The following is a 20,390-nucleotide window of genomic DNA, read 5'->3' as shown; positions in this document are numbered from 1 at the left end:
ATAAGGACAGCGGGTGTTGTTTTGGGCAGGTGGTTTAGTGGATGTGTAGCGTTTGTCAATACTTGCCTTTTGGGCCAGTTCTGACGCTCTTTGTTCATACTCATCAGTTCGAGCTTTATCTACACAAACCTCTGTAATAAAAAAGAAAAAAAGAAAAACACAATGAAAATCAACCATATTTTAGAGGAAAGCCTGTGATGTAAATAAAGTGCTAGGAGTGTGTAACTTGCCTAAGAGGTGACTGAAGTCCACATCTAGGCGCTTGCGGTAACTGAAGTCTGGGTCAGTGCCACCACGATGGAGCACAATCTGAGACACACACTCCTCAATGATCTTAAAGTACTGGGGCCTAAAAATCAGGACAAGTAAGAGAGACAATGAGAAGAGCACAGAGTGGTTAAAAACATACACTTTTGATCAATTTAATTTCACACTTTAATTTGTTGTGTGTACACATCTGTACAAGCGCTGTGTACAAAAAGCAAGGCCATATCCCATCAACCTTTACCATTATGCCTGTGCATCCAATCAGCATGATTGCATAATAGATTTTAGCGGTCCTAGACGTTACAGGAGGCTCCGAGTCAAGCTACTTACCATCATGATTGTGTATCATTACGTATTAGTGAGTCAAATTAAAGCCTGGTGTTCACAAAACATTTGACATGCTCAAACAACATCATTAACCTCATTAAGTTGACGTGAGAGAATCAGGTCTGTCCAAAACCATTACATAACTTTGTCACACACCCTCACAAAAATTCCAGCCATAGAAGACAAGAGGGGGGCACAATAATAATAATAAGTTAAAATAGAAAAATCTAACTGTCTTGATTGTTGGGTTAACTAGCATAATGCTAGTGCTACTTAAGTCAAGGGTCTTTTGGTTCATTCAGAAAGGCTAAAACATACTAAAATACCCATTAATACACCACTAATACACATTAACATAAAGAACTATATTCTATCAATGGAGAATAAACACCATCTATTACCAGTTTATGAGTAATTGCATTTAAGTTGTCTGGCTCTGTTGAATGCATAACCAAGGGCAACCGTTAATAAGAAAAGGGAGATATTATAATGTAACAACACATGTCATTCAAGGCTGGAGCCACAGTACTATCGCAACTTAAAGGGAAAGTGACTGTTTGATCTGCTCATTATCTTACAACAATGCCACTGAGAGTGCAAATCCCTTCTACACCAAATCATCACTAATGCTCTGATGAGCAGCGATAAATCAGGGACTCTGCCTCCCACCTCCTTCTAAAAACAATGCTGAGACTCCATCTGATAGCATAAATACCATGTCTGTGATTCAGAAGATTAGATGCGAGATGGAATCAATTGTCGAATAAAGACGAAATTATTAAGAATCAGATTAAGTACGGCATGACTGTTGTCAGGCAAGCTGCGTGTGCACCTTTCATTACTCTGTGACATTGAGACCCCTGTGTAAAAGGGGACTCTGTACTTTTGACATCAAGGCTACCAATAATTAAAAAACACAAGATCTCTACATCAATCAGTCACAAGAGATGCAGTGCATTAAAAGGATCACTTTCAGATGCCCTACGTGTTAATGATGAAAATTAATCATATCAAGAGTTGCCTGAGGAAAACTTGCAAATGTATTCTAAAAATACATTTAATGCCAACTCAAAGCACTCTGAAGAGCTGCACCATATGGTATGAGAATCAAGGGGAAAATATGCAATCAGTCATGCCATTTATTAAAGTCAACACATTTTTAATAATCGTTGATTTATGTAGTGTGTAAAAGGAGTGTTCTTGTGATATGCCCTCAGGATGACATTCTCTCCCAAACTTAGGAAGAACAATTGAAACGTTTTTTTCATCTTACTCTGAATATTTATTATCGTAAAATGTTTTTAATGCAAACACAAAGTCTATATTTTGATTATTGGTGCAATGCTAGTTTGTTTTTTAATGTATTAGGGGTAGAGAGTAGCTCAGTCTGTAGGGACTTGGCTTGGGTTGCCGGTTCACTGATGTGTCTTTGAGTAGTCTCCCAACTGCTCGGGGGGCACATGTCCATGTACAGCCCCCTCACTATGACATCTCTGTCTGTATTTCAGGTCTATGTGCGTGAAAAATTGAATTTCCTCTCAGGAATTAATAAAGTATACTTTCTTCTTCTTGTAACAATATTCAAACAGTTTTATATACAGCCAATCCCCTCTGAAACTGTAACTAATTCTATCGCCGAATGAGGTAACACAATGGTGATTGAGCCTATGGTCCACTGATGAAAGCCTTTGCTTTTGCAGTATTACAGACTGGGTGGCTGTTGCAAGTTTCGCAGAAAAAAATCACAAGCGGCGCCCAGTTAGTGACGCGTTTTCCATCACCCAGCAGTGGTTGGTCTGCCAGAGAGGGTAGGCGGACACACGTAACACTGTTTGGATATCAGGAAGTTTGCTCCCACAATTACCGTTTATCACCGTAGGTGCCGCCGAAGAGAACGAAACAGATCTTCGAGATTATCACTTTAAAAGAGATTATAGTTCAACTATAATTAAATGGCTATTATCCAGGTTTCTGTTGTTAATGGTCAACTGACTAATTGTTTAGCATTTGATTACATAGACAGATATTTAATATTGAAATATTTCCATAAGTTTTATTAGTTATGACTGTAGCTGGAGTCTATGTGGTTATCAGCCAGAGGTTATATAAAGAACAGTGTGGTCTACATATACCATGGTTAGTGGAAACGGAAATGTTTCATGAAATCTTAGCTTAAAAGATTTCATAATCATCTTCTGTAAAGAAATTCATCAGACAGAGAAAGACAGAGTGACACTTCAGGTGTTGATTTAGGGTGGGGGAAACTGCAGGTGTTGCATTTTATATTCTTCAGATTAAAGCTCCATCTTTTGATCAAGCCGAGGTTTAACTCACACCCAGCTGTGAGTGAACCAACATAAAATAAGCCTTTGAAAAATACCATTAAAAGGAGATGAGAAATACTCTGGAGCCATGGTTGCTATAGATGGCTGTGAGATGAAAGAGACGGCATTCTCTTTGTTAGCCAATGTCATAGAAAGGGTTTAAGGCAAAAGGAGTGAGACCTCCACAAAACATAAGCTCTTCACTAGTGTACATCATTACGAGTGTTGAAAAGGAGGTAAGACCTTTGCTTGTGTGTATTCTGCTGAAATGCGAGATTAAAACATTATTTGTCACTCATCATTATAACCACAAAGACTGTATGTTATAACACTTTTGACACGTCTGACAAAAGCCAAAGAGCTGGTTTGAAAAGAAAATTATAGAGTTGATGAATAGACCTTATCAAAAGAAAAAAGAATCACAGAAAGTTTAAGTCAGACATACAGAGAGCAAAAAGAGGAAAATCACAATTAAAAAGTATGCTTGCAGTCATTACAGTGAAGATAGTTAAAGTTTATTTGTATGTGTGTGTTGCTGATTCTTACCTGACCAAGTAGTCATTGCGGATAAGCATCAGGTGCTGAAGTATGGAGAGGAAATAGGGCTCTGCACTGCTGTCCTTCACCATGCTCTGCACAATGCTGAACACATCTCCCGCATCAGTGTGGAGAGTCAAGGACTCGTACGTAAACCAAAACACTGCATGTTCACATAAAAAAAGTTAAAACTACTGAAATGTAAGTCTTTTAGGAATTATTAACCTTAGCTGGATGCCACAAATGTCCCCAATTAATATTAGTTTACAAGACACAGACACTAAGAGTAGACTTGAAGTTGAGTAGCTTGCTTGTTTTTAATGTGAAGGATATTCCAACTCGCTTTTGATGTCTTCCAGCCTGTGAGAGAACTCTATCATGTCCTCTTCTTTGTGCTCCTCAAACACCTTCAGCTGAATGTCAAGGGCCTCATTCTTGATGGTTGTCAGTTGCTAAAAACGGATTATGTAAAGAAAAAGAACAAAGAGCTAAAAATGATTCAAAGGGATAAAAATATTAAACATAAGAAATCAGAAAGAGAGATTTGAGACCGTCTCTGTCATGAGCACCAAAAGGGCAGACTCAAGCCCAAGTAAAAAATAGGGGGCATATTCTAAACGTTATTGCTCTACATGACTAACAGGTGTGGAGAACCAGCTCCAAATTTGTTGTCTTGGCAGCCACGGCAACATTGTTTACAACAGATAAACATGTTAGGTGGAGGGTGTAAAAGCCAGTAGGCAGATTATTAGCCACGGCACTAGAGACTTTATTGGTTTCTGGGTGCTGGCACAGACAGAGGACGTGCAAACTCTCCTCTGTGTTTCATAAATTATTTGCTGGAGCAAATCTACAATATTTCACTGAAGTGGGCAACTAATTTAAATATTAATACAAGGTGAGTGTGGCTTTATATTACGTGTCTATGTGTGTGTAATGTTGTGCTTACCGGCAATATCTCTTTGAGGCCACAGCGCATAAATTCATTTCTGATGTGCAGCCTGAAGTCCAACTCATCAGGAGATGTTACGAGGGCATTGATGAGCTGCATGCATGCCACCTGCAACATGAAGGGTAGACAGAACAAAGAGAGAGATGGGGAGAGAGAGAGCGAGAGAGAAAGAAAGAAGGAGGGAGAGAAGAATGAGGGGGAGAACCAGAGAAAGGGATGACGGACTTCTTCTTCCAGAAGTTGATGAAGAGCATGCCAGCATGCATTCTAAATGAGTTATGTCCCTTGGAAGCAGAGGACCATAACTAATGCATGTCTATTTTCTCCAGTCACCAACTAGGGGGCCTGATTTTAATATTAATGCAACAACTGCAGACCCATACACACAAAACTAACTAACAGTCAATTTAAGGGCAAACTCGCTCTTTTGGAAGCTGTTTTTCACTCCCCTCTGAGTTTGGTTTACTGCACAGGGACCGCTGCATTCTGTGACTCTTCAACTCGGCGGGCAAACACAGACAGAAAAATCAATTATTGATCAGTAAAGCAATCCACTCATGTGTGAAAAGAGGGTATGGCAATGCTAGAGTCCAGGAGGATATTCAGATGTCGTATTGTCCATTGTCAATTTGATAGCACGCTCTTATTTTTGTCAGGAAACTCAAACTTAGTAATTAAAAGTATCAAAGTATCATTTGATTATTGTTAAACAGGTGATTAACATAAAGTGTCACTAAATCTTAGTTTAGAAATGTAATAGGGGATGCAATGGCCGTATAAGAATCCATTCTGTTGTTCTATTAATGAGCTTTGATCATTATTTCAGTGATTTGCTACCTTCCAAACATCCTTTGCTGTCAGTATATACAATTTTGATTGAAGTTAAATCAATTCCCAGTGTTGAAACTTGCCGGAGATGAAAGAGTCCAAGAGGGAGCAAGAAAGATCCGTGCAATGCTTAACAACATTTACCATGAGTAAAACATCACAAAAAATCAGTAGTTTGATTTCAGCTTCATCATTTACTCATAAACCATCTACATAAGCCTCAGCTTTATATTTAGACTAGTGCGTTGGTCAGTTACAAAACCATAAAGACACTCAAACTTCTGGAGAAAATCTGGGCATGTTTTGATTTTGGTGGTCCCTCATGTGTCTATATGTACGCTTACACTCTAAATGCACACTTCTCAGCCAAAGGCTGCCAGGGGAGGCCGTGTATGAATGTAGTCCAGTAGGACAGAGCGACTCTGGCTACACATTGCCGTGGTTCAGATAGGAGTCTCTGGCCTTTAATAATGCATGGGGTTAAAAGGAAACTGTGCTGTGTATTAGGAAGTGGGAAGTTGTAACAAAGCATCAATGAAACACTACTGAGGCCTTTCAGACTTTCCAGTACAAGGGGTATGTTTTATATCCAAAGATATAATGACTCTGCATGAAGATAAATCTGGCCCCCAGTGCACCAACAAATTCTTTTTGTCGTTTATTATTTTTAATATATAATTGTGTAGTCCTCCTTCCATGTAAAAAAGGTTACTGCCCTCACTATTTTCCCTTACTGTTGCTGCCTTACCTCTCACCTGTGTCCCTACAGTTTAGCAAACGTCAAAGGTAGGTACAACAAACTTAATGCAAAAGCAAAGGATAAAAGTACAGGGGGCAAAAAAAGATTAATTATTTTAATTAAGTTAACCATTGGTCAATACGAAAAAAACAAAGGAGCAAATGGTGGTACACACAGGGGTTTTAAAATCAGTGTGTGTGTGTGTGTGTGGGGGGGGGGGGGGTGTATTGGATGAATGATCACTCTATTCACATCCTTCAGCTACCAATTAAAAATGCAGACGACATACTTTAATCATGAATCGCATTCCTGTGACATAAACTGATGCTGTCTCTGTTGAAGCAGTCCATATGCAATATCTCAAGTGACGGTATCAGCAGGGAGATGATACATCTGATCATTTAACCAGCATCACCACATAAACAAATTTGCTCCAAGAATTGTAAATGACAATAAGCACTGAAAAATACCAAAATTACATAATAAACACAATTTAAAGGGGCTTCAAGGTTTCCATTGAGATTGGATCTGTGATTTACAATGCTCAGCCAGTTTGGACTTCAATCAACAGTATAAGTAAAGAATACTTTCCAAGACCAAAGATGGAGTAAAGAATGTGTAAGTGACTAAGAAACCTTGGGTACAGGTGGTTGTGATATGTCAAAATGGTCACCTTCCCGCATCAATTTCGGATTTCATTTCAGAGAATTCTTTGGGAAATAACACCGTGTCAGTGGCTGTACTTACCTGTAATTGAACCGAGCGAACTCGTAGTCCTTGCACAATGGGACTGAACCTCTCAATGGTTCGCCATTCCCCTGCTGTGGTGATGGCTTCAAGGACCTTTTCCAAACTAAATGAGAACATGAAATGCATGAGCGAACAATTGGTGAAAAAAATGAAGAAATACATTCATTTAAAGAGATTTTTGAACATGAGCTCTCTCCTATTTTACTGTATCCAAGGTTCCTATTCTTCTCAATTTCACCCAAGCGGATGGGCTTTTCCTGGGAATTTCATCACCTTCGCTGTAAAACATGACTTCATGAAATCATGAAATCAATACTATTTCTATGAAATGTTAAAAATGACATAGCCTATACTTGAAAATGCAATCCAATTGTGTCTCTTTACTTTACTCTCTCATCTGTTATAAAATATCGGGCTGTCACCTGAAATCTCTGAACCTATTTTCACTGCCAGTTTTTTACTTTTACCAAAATGAGACTTACTTATTTATCTACATCAAGGCAAAACTCCTTGCAACACAGTTTTGTAATAGGTTCTTTTGAGAGTGACACAGGCCACTCATAAAAGACCAGACACAGGCCTGTTTTTCCCTCATTACATTCATTTAACTCTGACATTGTGACAGGCAGCCTTTTGATAATGTTTGGCTGTTTTATGCTTTACCTTTTACCATCATAAGCCCTGAAAGGCCCTTAGACTCAAATTGATATTAAATATTTAAAGGCAGTTATAATAATTACTGCAGCTCAAGCTAAGGGAGAGCCTGGATTTTGTGAATTATGACAATCAGCATAGGGGAAGCAGTAAGACATAGATATTTTGACAGATCGTACGTGTTCTCTTCGCCCACAATGCAGATGGCAGACAGCAGCTTTACCACGTCAGTCATCATGGCAGACTGGGTTGGATCAATGGCTCTTGCCAGTAATGCAAGACTTTTCTCCTCCCCCAGGATTCGATCCAAGCCATACTGCAGGAAACACAAAGACGAAACATGATTACCCAGACTTTCTGTAATTCTGCCCATTTGCAACAACAATTTGCCATGTTAAACAGTAAAACTAAATCTTATGGAGACAGAGACACAATGTTACCTGCCCTCCAAATAAAGTTTTAATGGTCAAATGTCTGAAATATGACTAACGGTTAACTAAGGACTTTTAGTTCCATCTTTAATACATTGTACAGTTTATATAATTTAAAAGTGTGGCTCAGAATAAATTGTTGTGCAACTAAATTCTGCCAAGAGAAATTGCCATAAAAGGCAAGGTAAACTGAGTTATAATAATTGTGCTATGCAAGTCATCATTATAAAAAATAGCATTGTCAATACAAACCTAGCATTTACAATGACGAGCAGTTTGAGCAAATCTCAGCACCACAATTATTGCTGAGCAATAACAATTCAGGCTCATCTATTGTTAGTGGTTCATTTGTAAATAGAAAATCTATTCATCAATGTCCTATTGTTAGAAAATGATATTTTCTATTACACATAAAAAATTATAATTAAGACATCCTTTGTAAAGTAATGAAAGGAGCTTTTATTTTACCAAGTAAGGCGTCAAGCAGTGATGTTTTTCAAGCTTTTGTTATGAGATTTCAAAAACAATTTAAGAAAATGTTTGTAGACCTGGTATGGACACCAAGAACTACTGAGGACAATAGTCATTATTTGTCTGTCTTTTTAATGTGGGCTACATTTACATTTGAAGAGGATGCCAGCTAACAAAGATATGTGGTCTTTATTTTTTTGTCTTGTATTGCAAGAGGTATGTGCAGATTGCTAAACTGCATGCTTGCTTTGTTGAAATGGTTTATGGATGAAGAAGACATGTCAGTATTTCCTACAGTCAACAGTGCCCTCTCTGCTTGCTATTGGTTTGGTTGACTTCCTGCTTCAGGAGCCAATGGGCAGAGTCGGGAAGGACATCAGGAAACTGCCTGCACCTCAGTTAATTGGGCCTCAGCTTATTTAAGTGGCTTCCACTCTAACCTTTTGCTGTGTTCGAAATGCCATACTATACTAGCAGTACGTTCTTATTTGGCCAAAATGTAGTATGTAGTATGCAAACAAAAGCAAAACATGCGGTATGCCAAAAAAATCTCCAAAATGCATAGGACCAGTCTACTTTGCCTACTGTATCCCACAATGCAAAGCGCTGGAATGTCACAACAGCAGTTGAAATGGCAGACAGCAGCAGCATTTGCAGCAGCGTCTCTCCTCTCTTCCTTCCAGGCCTCTACCAGCTGGTTTGATTGTTTCTGTGTTTTGTTTGCATTCAACACTACACTCATCCATACACTGCATTTATGACTCACTAAGCTAACATACAACATTCTAGTTATTTTATCTTTAGTTTTACAATAAATTAATCTTGTTTAAGCACTATTTCAAGTGTGATTCCCTTTTTTGTCACTGACTTTGAGCCAGTTTGTGACAAATTGGGGGTTCATCCGTTAAAAGTAGAACTTTGGATGTGAACGCAATTTGGCTGGCCCCTGAACCAGGAAGTCAACCAAACCAATGGCAGGCAGAGAGGGCAGGACATCACAACGGCTTTATAAAAAGTAATTTATGACAGCACAGTCAACAAAGAGATTACTTCTGATCTTCTGTACTGTTCTTTTGTTTTAAAAAAAAATCTGTAAATAAAAAGAATGGTGAACAGTGTCAATCCTCTAGTGATAATGCTCCTAAGAACTGATTAAACACAAAAGCAAGACTGTCCAACATTTTTAAACATATATGCACTAAAAAACTAACTTATACACTAAATTTAACTGCTTTTTTGTTACGTTTTTGTTTTGTTAAAAGTGTATAAAGACTTAAAAAAAAGAACAGCAGATCCTTATACATCCTTGTGTGCACCTTGGCATGCATGTCAAACTTATATTTGGGAGATTTTTTTTGACACAGTTAAGTTCTTCAAAGCAAAGTTTCAGTGTGTGAGAACTTTTAGTATTACATTATCACGCCATTGGTGCGAGACAATAGAAAATATGAAACTGTGTGACTTGATGCAGGAAGGCAGAAGAAAAAAGGCTGCTCTGACAGCTGGCATAGAACACCTGTCTTCTTGGCATTGTGGGTACATCCCATCCCAGGATGCCTCTCTAGCCAGGGAAAGGTCTGGGCTGACAGAGAGGCCTACGGGTAAATGCTGGCGTCTGGCGCCTGTTGAGACGCAGGATTACATGAGACCTTACAGCACACTTTGTGCCAGAGAGGCTGTATATCTGTCTCCGCTGGGTTTTCGCTCCATGTGGCAAGATCTTTTTTTCTCTAGAGCTACAGTAAGCTAGCAGCACACAAGGAGGGAAAGCTGAGGGGTTTGTGGAATAAATCAAATTCAACATAACATTTTTATAGCACAAGTGCGCAGGCCTTGGCTATAATTCAATATAACTATGAACATTTAGGGGAATCATTTTATCACAATTTGATCATATTGGTTTGTAGTTCTGCTAAATCCTGTTACTTAGCTGAGACAAATTACATAAACAAACTGAAATTAAATAACTAAGTTTAAGGAAAAACATAAAACGCCCTGACTGACCGACAGTGATTCATTGTACTTTCAAGTGCATTAAGGGGTAGGCTATAATTTCGCAGTTTGTCTCAGAAAAATCCATTTAAAGCGACACATAATGACTAAAATTAGGTCACTGAGAGATACATAATGGTAAATCTAGCACATTTTTGTTTTGTTTTTTCAACCTGCCCTACTTCTTATGTCCTTTCAAAATGCCAATCTGTTTCTTTTGCTTGCTCTCTCTGATACAGAGTCTCAAGAACTAAATCCGTTACTTAAAGTCTTCTTTGCACAATCCTGTTGCCTTTGCGATATATCTGAACAACCATAAAAATAAGGCTACTAAAAAAGACAGCAGATTTGAAAAACTACCACTTTGTTTTAGCTGCAATATTCATTCACAACAAAACAAAACAGAGATGCAGACACTGCAATTTCTGGTTATTAATTTGGGCTTTAGTACATTGCCATACAGTCTCTTGCTTACTCTTTATGGTACTTATATATGGTATCAGTGGTAGAGATGGACGACTCTCAATCGGAAGGTCGGGGGTTCGATCCCTGACTGCCACAGTCACATGGTGAAGTGTCCTTGGGCAAGACACTGAACCCCAAATTGCTCCCAGTGGCACAGCCATCGGGTATGAATGGGCGTAGATCTGATTAGATATTGGCACTTAGGCCTTTGCTATCAGTGTGTGAATGTGTCTGTGAATGGGTGAATGTGACATGTAGTGTAAAAGCAGCTTTGAGTGGTTGGAAGACTAGAATAGCGCTATATAAGTACAGTCCATTTACCATTTCTTACAGTCCCTGAACCTTCAGAAAGCACTAGCTCCAGAGTAGGGATCTTCAGCAGAGCAGGAGCCTTAAATCTGTGCAAATGTGTCACACAGTGTCGTCCAGATTGCATCAGGACATTAGTAAAACTTCCCTCAATTTGCTCCAGATTGTTGTGATGTTGCTATTCTCCTGCACTGGTGATAAGCCCTTTGTAATTGAAATCCCAAATGTCTAATTTGGTAATTGCATGAAAACGCCAGATGTCGATGCGGATGAGATTAAAATTAACCTTGGAGATCAGACTCAACTAAAAATACAGGAAGTTATTTCATATATTTTTCCCCCTTAGGTTGAAAGGACAACTGACATATTCATTGTTGGATGTATTTCCTGATAGCATTAGCGCAGGAATAGTAAAATAATGACTTTGGGGACTGCACACGAGTGTAACACCCTTCGCCATACCAGCTCCTTTAATGTCTTTAATATGTATGACAGTTGATTAAATCACAAACACTCCAGAATAGAGTTAATGAGGGCCATTTTGCCCATAGACATAGGTAATTCCCAAGACTCTAAACAAATTGTCAATATCAGTACGATGTTTTAATTATTTTCAAAGATCAGAGACATTTCTCCCCTTACTTGTTTTGTTCAAACTAAATTAATGCTTTTATTATTTTGGGAATAAAAGCATTAATTTAAGATTAAACAAAGTGATGTGTTAATAGGAAACCTTGTGCTGCAAAAATCTATTTTCATTACCTTATTGTTCATGAAGGCTTTGAGACACTGGACAACTTTATGTTGGTTCTTTTTGTCAATCTTCTCTTGCCTAGGGACACAAAAGAGCAGTGAGGAGCAGTTCATCTCTGTGTACAGCATGTACAGTATAAAGACTTCAACTGGTTTACAGTGTTTAAAAATCTAAGCATATTTTCGTGTACAGATTATTGTGTAAAAGCCATATAGACAAAAAGAAAGAGGCTAATGAGAAAACAATTTCCACACTTAAATTCAGTTATTAGTAAATGTGTTAATTACGTTTAAATTCCACTATTATGAGGAAATTTACACGTGAAGATAAACACTAGGGGTGGAACAAAATATCGATATCGCAATATATATCACCATCCTGACTGGTGTGAGGCATTTTGTATTCTTAAGTTTAATCAGATATCGTGATGTATCATTATATGACTGTCTTGGAATATACCAATTATCGCAGAATCACTGTATCGTGATATTATCATTATCGTGGGTCACGTATCGTGTATCGTATCGTATCTAATCGCATCGTGACATACCCACCCCAAATAAACCACCAAAATACACAACTTATTTAGGTTACTTGTTTGTGTTAATTGTATGAATACCTACATAATTACAGTGAGATATGTATACATTTATACAAGAATAACCATACATTCATGTATAAACTTACTGTTTCTTAAACAGCAACCTTTCCAGAATGTCTAGCAGCAGTCCAAGACCCTCATGCCCGAAGTTCTGCACCCAACTGAAACAACAAACACAAAATCAATATCCCAACAGTGTAAGACTGACGGCTGACAGCACTTTTATACTCATCAAGCACTGCGGAGACACAGAATAACACATGTAGAATTCAGTGCTGTGAGCAGAGGAGACAGGGCAGCAAGTAAATAAAGGAGAAGTGCACAAAATATTATTGACTGAGGGAAAACAGCAAATTGATATAACACTCACAAAGATAACTTACTTTAAAAATGACACTGAAATAAGCTGCTATGGGCCGAGAATTAGGCATCAATTTCATGTTAATGTGTAAAGCACTTTGAATTGTCTTGTTGCTGAAAATGTGCTATATAAATAAACTTGCCTTGCCTTGCCTTAATCTATGCTGCAGAATAAAATTCGTACACCCTAACATAATAATCTATGATGTTTAATAATTACCGTATAATGTAGAAAGAAAGTGTCCCTGTTTCCTTTTCTTATCATCAAAGTATCTTAACAAGCGATGATGTAGACAAATTGGCAAAGCAATGTTTCATTTTCTTTTATTACATTTTTCTTGTAAAGGCAACTCAACGTAATTAGTTTCCTGATGATGTGATAAGACCAATCTGTCCACAAAACAGGCAAAAAAATGTAAATCAAAACCTCCTACCTATCGAATATGTCCCTGAAATTTACTGTGCGGCAAAACCAAACAGGTATAAACAGGGAAAATTGGGGCTTTTATAAAGGCAAAGTCATTAAAATCAACCTTTACAGACTTAAAATTCAGTTCAAATAACGAGTATCTTCATGAATATAATGTGACATGTACACAGTACTTTCAGTCAAAGATTACAAAAATGCTTAAATGAACTGAATTCTTGTTAAAGGTCTTGATACACCGACATTGATCTTTTGAGAGAAGAAATAAACACTGCAAGCAGGAAAAACAATCACAACTCAGAGGAAGGAGTTTGGGGCCAGGGGACAGAATCGGATTGTTATTGAAGTTAGACTTTTATGAAGCGAGTGACATTTGCCACCAAAGGAGGTTAAGCAAGTTCACACTGCTCAAACAAATAAGCTACAGGAGGATCGAATTTCCCTGCTGCTCTTTATGTGCAAGTTGATTTTAGACAAAGTTTAAGGAGAGGGGGGTTTAATGGATAAATTGGAGTAAAATAAAACACTTAGGACTAGCACATTATATAGATTTATTTTCCTTTTAAAGGGTATATTTCTTTCAATCAAGTGAGGGAGCCATGTACAAAGAGAATCAAACTAATTAAATTATTCTTACTTTAAAGATATAATCTCCAAGATTTTCATTTAATTAAAAGTCTGTTAAGTCACTATCTATCGCTGAATGAGGTAACACAATGGTGATTGAGCCTATGGCCCACTGATGAAAGCCTTTGCATTTGCAGTATTATTATTGTCTGGTGCATCTTTCACAGAAAAAATCCCAAGCGGCGCCCAGTTAGTGACGCGTTTTCAATCACCCAGCAGTGGTTGGTCTGTCAGAGAGGGTAGGTGGAGCTAAGCGGCTGCTTTTCCGCTCTGTTGCGAGTAAACAGTAATCTACTATGGCTGAACAAACAAAGAAAAGATCGATGACTACAGATACAACTTCAAAAGTAAGTGAAAATCCGAAGACAAAGAAACAAATTTGACGCTCAGATGAAGGCAAACAGTCAGTGAGAAAAATCAAGAGTTACAACCGGAGCCAACCGTGGACGTCACACTTGCAACACTGTCTGGATATCTGGGAAGTGTGCTCCTGCTATTACCGTTTATCGCCATAGGTGATGCCAAAGAGAACTAAACTGAGATCTTCGAGATTACCACTTTAACCTCCAAAATTTAAATTAATGAATATATAATAATAATAATAAATATGAGATGTTTCACAATTATTAACATTTCTTAACACTCTAAAAGTTTCTAAAGCTTCTACCTGATAATTGGTGGCAAGTTAATTGTTAGTTGGATGTAATTAACTGTGGTGTGGGCTACAAAGCTCCCAAGATTCAAATAGTGTGACAACTGTTAGAACAATGCAGAAAATTGGACCCTCGTTTACAGAAACCAAAGACTTCCTTTGGTGTTCCCACTTCAGATACAAAGATTGTTAAACCTGTATTTAAATCAGATGAAGGAACAATGCTGTGTGTGTAATAGTGGTGCATAGCATAACAGAAGCAATGTGCTATAAACAACTCCGACGCGGAGACTCGACTATGATATGATCAAAACAGTGTGACAATCAAGATAAAAACAGTGTTACTTTTCCTTGTTACTGACAAATCATATGCTAGAGATCCAAGGTTTTCTCCCACGAGTGAGGGTAGGGAACGAGACAAAGAGCAGCAGCGACTTGAAAAGAACAGAGTTTTTCTGTGAGTTTAGGCAAAAGCCTTTAGGTAACAGAGAAAAAGACAGCGAGAGTGAAATGTGAGAAGTCGCATTTCCCTCCTGATAGAAACTGAAAAACGCTCTCTGAACATTAGCATTCAGTATTTGTACTGTTTTAATCAACAAACTGCATGCCTCTCAGCATCAAATCTACAGAGATTCTCAAGGTGACGACATGGAATAGGAAGCTTTTATCTGTATTTAAATTCTTGAATAGTCATATGGGGTAGATGGTAGCTAAGTCTAGGGACATAGGGACTTGGCTTCGGAACCGAAGGGTGGCCGGTTCAAGTCCCAGGATGGACCAAGTTGAAAATTGAGGCTGGAAGCTGGAGAGCTGCCGTGCCCTTGAGCAAGGCACCCAAACCCCCACTGCTCAGGGCGCATGTCCACGTGCAGCCCCCTCACTTTGTTTGCGCGTGTGTGTATTTCGGACCTGTGTGTGTAGCAGAGTGAAAACATTGAATTTCCCCTCTGGGATTAATAAAGTCGTCTTCACGAGACCTCTAAAGGCTGGTAGTTGCTTCCTTAAACTGTTAAACTATTTAAATTACAGCCAAACTTGTCAAACCTTGATTACAAGCAGGTGACAGGAGAATGTAATTGAAAATGTTGCACAAAAAAGCTGCTCTAGTAATGACTTTGGTGCGTTTGATTTGATTGCTGTCACTCAATATGTGTGAGGGTCGTTGTTTCAAAGGATAACACAACACATTTGAATATGATGGAATAAAGTTGCAGTAAAATAGCTTGATTACGACAGAAAAAGGCTAAAGGAACACTGCAGTCAGTTGACTGGCGCTGTGACAGGTACTTAAGCTTAAGTCAGCTAACTTAGTGCTTTACAATGCTTGCGATTTCAGTTTGCTGGATATGCTTCATCTTTGCTGAGAAGTCTAGACCATCTTGTGCATACATTTTATACAAACAACCTTATCTCACAAGTGAGAGATGTAGGCTTTGTGTCCAAACTGTGCCATGTGAGCTAGATATAGGACTGTGCAAGCCATTTAGAGGGGAAAGATTTTAGAAATGTTTGTCAAAACTTAGATATTGGGGTCTTGCCCAATTTATCAAAGGTGTGTAATGTACCATGTAAGGATTAAATGTAACTATGATGTATTGGGCTTCAATATAGTCCAGGGCTTTCATAATTCAAACTAATAAAACACTTGTCTGTGAATACCCTTTAAAAAGTGATTTGAGCACACACAATGGTAGTGAATGGATCATTTAAAATCAGAAAGGCATTCATTTTATATTCCATTCTATAATAACTTTATTCTTAACTGCCTTCCACTGACAAAAGGTAGACAAAAAGCAAAGAAGCAGTGCAGTCATCAAAGTGTATGACTGTATGACAGAGTCATGAAAATGAGAGTGGCTGACAAAAACTGTCACAGGTATGCTGATGAAGACTGCTGCCAAGGCAGCTAAGGAATGACACTCATGTTTCAGGAAAAAAAAATCAATTTAGCATACTCTTCTCACCGGGCCATGGCCCAGGCCATTCTGGTTATAAAGTAGGCAAGCCGGGGGTCCTGACATGAGCTTCATTGAAATGCATAGCTCAGTGGCAACTGCATGCTAGTTTTTCATCATCAGTAGGTGAGGCAGAGAGCAATGGAAAATAATCAGTTGATCTATGGCAGGAATTATTGCACAGGAAACCAACAGGCCTGCACTGTCAGTCAGGATCTGCTGCAACAAATTTGACAGACATCTGCCTTGAAACACATGAAGGAAAAGTAGAAGGGGACAGTGGTGACATCAGTCAGCTTTTAAAGGCGTCGCATAAAGAACCAGGGCAAATTCACACATCGCAGAAACCAGAAAGGGACAATCTAATGGCTTTCCACAACACCTGGAGCAAAGTCTCATCTCCGAGGAAGAACAATCAGGCTGAGGCAATAATGTATCGAAGGGGTGTGTATTTGTGTCATAGTTGAAGGTCAGGGAGAGCTGGGAAAAGGCAGAAAAGCTAGAGGGACACGGTGCCATTCTACTGATCTTGTCTGTTGTGTTATCTCATACTACATGTTTCATTTTTCCTTTTTGCATAGGCACAACCTGTGACTTTAATGTTCACACTGTTCAGATCAATTGACTGGCTACAATGTGGGTGCTAACGCTGAAAAAAAGATCACTATGAAGCCACAGATGCTTAGAAAATGCATACAATTTGGTCTGCAGCAAATGTATTGCAAAAGTTCAGTTTTATATCACAGGAGTTTATAGACGAAAACGACGATTTGAAATACTGGTGAAATGATATTAAATCAACTAACTACATTTTCTGTCAGATTTCTTGACAGCAGTTGTGTCAGAAATTGGACCATGAAACAGCGAGACAGCCAACCGAAATTTCTAACATGCCAGACATCCATCAAATCGTCTGAGAGCCAGATCGTCTCTCGTACAGGGAGTTGATCTGGTATCATGACCCTCGTCAAACTGCATGTCAAACTGTGGACGATCTGGCAGAAATTCAGCCCGATTGTAAAACTAGTGGGGGTCATCCTTCTTGGCTAAATCCATATAGCATCTGCACAGTTTTAAGCTTTAAATGGAAACACTGACAGCATTGGGTCTTGTGTTTTTCATGTGACTTGACAGCGATCTGTAAACCGCTTGCTCCTCAGGTTTACCAGATGTATTTTGTTTGACAGGGAATCTGGGGTTAAATTTGTATGGTGACCTGTTTTATCCTTGGGCCTTTAAGTAGTTTGTATTTGACATGCTATCTGTCTGGCCTCTAAAGTAATTAGTATTTTAAATTCTGTTTGCTAATCTAGCATGCTCTGGCAGCCCTTGGGTTTCATTAGTTCCTAACATCTGGCACCCCTCCCACATCCCAAATGAGAAACTTCAATCACTTTCTCTGCCTGAATGTCCTCTGCATTTGGAGCGGTTGTTTTGCAAAAAATAATCTGAAAACATTTTTCACAGATTTATGGTGAATGGTAAATGAACTGCTGTTTTATGTTGCATTTCTAGCCTTCTGAGCAATCGATGATTTACACTGCATGACAACATTCATCCATTCACACAAACATTTATACACTCATGGCAAATGCTCATCAGGTTCTAATTCTAATCATATTCACACACTCACACTGGCTTTCAGGGGCAATATGGGGTTCAATATCTTGTTATGTCACAGAAGAACTGTTATATTCGTGAGTGAGCTTACATCAAGCTGTCCATCTGTGTAGATCCCATCGACACTTATCGAGCGATTTTCAGTTAGCCTACAAAGCGCTGATTAGTTTTTTTCCTTACCAACAAATCTGCCATTAAAGGAAGAAGTCGCCGCTAGAAAAAGCCACTGTCATTAAAAGTTGGTGTTCTCTATAATCGATAGAAGCAATAATGTTTGAAATTGGCGCCATAGCTGTGGAGAAAGTTGTAAAAACAGCTCACGGCTTCGCCCATTCTACATTCCTAAAACACCCAGCGTGCATTGCGCCCTCGCTCTGAAAGAAACGGCCCAGTGAGAGACACTGAAGTGAAATACTGCCGTTTTCCAGTCAAGGACATTGATCGCTGCAGGCAACGGCCCAGAGCGGTACAGAATTCAAAATACGAGGAGAATATACTAGTGGATCATTGAAATAAATTTGGGATCTGCAGTCTACATTTCAAACCTGATGATTTTGAGACATGACATCAGAGGCGGGCGTCCCAGATTGAGGAAGTGTAATTTAGCAAGCCCCCTGGCCTCCAGGACCCATTGGAGAAGCGGATATCGTTCTCCAAAGATTTTTTTTCATAATAGCATGATAGGACTGAGGTTGAAAATTGGCGAACTGGCCCTTTAATTAAAACATCAGACTGAACTAGGGATGCATTGTATAAGATTTCAAAGGTATGATAACACTCTATGTAAAAATATGGCTTCAGGCTGTGACTGTACACAGTATTTAACAATTATATAATGTGCTACATAATATCACATTGAAGAATGGTTTGGTTTAACAAACGTTTTATTATCAGACAGAAATATTTCAGTCCTGAAACCACGTTTAATGGATTTGCTATAAGTCCCCTTTTCATTCATTCATTCATTCAACCAATCTTATTTCACATATAAATACATACATCAGCAGTTATCTAAAGACAGCTAACATAAAGAGCCGATTGAGACTGTACACACATACTGTCTAAAATTTTAACATGACTCATCATTAATCAGTCTCCCAAGATATGGTGGGGTACTTTAAACTTCTCTTTGATACTATGCATTAAATAGTAATTAATATGAGATCAGGGGCATACTGTAATCACACCTCATCATCAAGAAGAGAAATATTTACTGAGGGCTATCATCCCGGAAAGACACCAAGAACCAGACTGGGGGAAGATAGCATAAAAAAAAAAAAGGAAAACAAATTCATCATCCCATTCCCTGGGAAACCAAAACAGTCATAAATCAAAGAGAAAAATGAGGCGCCTTATCTGGCTAACTTCACAGCTAAGGTAGCTTGACTTCTAACAGAGTCTCAGGAGAGCGTCTCCAAGGTTTCCAGGCGGTGCGGCACATCGTTGCACCCCACTAAAGCGGTTATGAACCAGAGATAAAAAATTAACTTCACAATGTTGTCCTTAGCAGAGCAAGTTAACTGACTATAGGAGGGGTCTCCAGGGACAGAGAGAAGGACGAGACTGAAGTTACAGAAATGTGGGACATCTGAAATATAAATAGACACAGTCTTTTCTATTCAGAGGGGACTGAGTGACGTCACTATGGCAGACTGCCGCTAACGACAATAACAATGATTGTCATAAAGCAACAAATGTATAAAATGTCTCATATCTAAGGTTATTAAAACAAGAAAAATGTATTTTTATTTAAATGTTTAGTTTTAATAATGTTATGAAATAGTGTAGTGTAGTATATGGAATGTCATATGTTTGTAAAGGGAGGCTTTGTGGCTATGTTGCTGTATATGCATTAGATTTATCAGGTGTTTATAAACTCAGTGGTCACTGAGTGTAAAGTAGAGAGAAAAAGCCTTTTGTATATTTTGTAGGGAAAAAGCAACACATAAAGTACAAACGGTTTAAGAAACTGTGAATCTTTGTGTGCAGCACATGGGTGTCGGATGTATGAGAGCCAGGAAGAGCTTCCAAGGTTTATTAAATACGTTGGTGTAAAAAAAAAAAAAGGGATGCTAAACTTCATACCTAAACTGAGAGACAATAAATCTGCAGTCGTATACCCGAAGGTCAGTTTTAATATAATATCAAAAAACAATTTCCACTTGTTTGTCAGATCCATTTATCAAATCCATTTAATACAATTACATCCTATAGCCGTGCTGGTCCCGTGGGCTACTGCTGTGGCCTCCCTGGCCAAAAAGGGAGAGAGAGCTAGAAAAGCTGAGGTACGAAGTGTAAACAGGGGTCAAAGGCAAGTCAAGGGGTGAAACTATGGAGCTTCAGGAAGT

The 20,390-nt window shown here is 38.6% G+C and overlaps 1 protein-coding gene across 1 annotated transcript in view; it reads right to left on the bottom strand.

Moving 5' to 3' along the window:
- LOC138584955 (protein diaphanous homolog 3-like) overlaps positions 1–20,390 on the bottom strand; it is a 174,609-nt gene that overhangs the window by 130,773 nt on the left and 23,446 nt on the right. The window contains exons 6-14 of the mRNA XM_069657154.1: positions 12,488–12,562; positions 11,809–11,878; positions 7,558–7,694; positions 6,722–6,827; positions 4,405–4,515; positions 3,789–3,907; positions 3,465–3,581; positions 231–349; positions 67–131 (exon numbers count right to left, since the gene is read on the bottom strand). Of these exons, the coding sequence (XP_069513255.1) occupies positions 67–131; positions 231–349; positions 3,465–3,581; positions 3,789–3,907; positions 4,405–4,515; positions 6,722–6,827; positions 7,558–7,694; positions 11,809–11,878; positions 12,488–12,562 (919 nt within the window). The remainder of the gene's footprint in view (positions 1–66; positions 132–230; positions 350–3,464; positions 3,582–3,788; positions 3,908–4,404; positions 4,516–6,721; positions 6,828–7,557; positions 7,695–11,808; positions 11,879–12,487; positions 12,563–20,390) is intronic.

The sequence above is a fragment of the Semicossyphus pulcher genome, unplaced genomic scaffold (assembly GCF_022749685.1).
Source record: "Semicossyphus pulcher isolate SPU_LCO1_2020_fin unplaced genomic scaffold, fSemPul1.0.p SCAF_1, whole genome shotgun sequence".
Taxonomy (NCBI): domain Eukaryota; kingdom Metazoa; phylum Chordata; class Actinopteri; order Labriformes; family Labridae; genus Semicossyphus; species Semicossyphus pulcher.
Note: the sequence above shows the minus strand (reverse complement) of the source record. Positions and strands in the feature narration are given on the sequence as shown.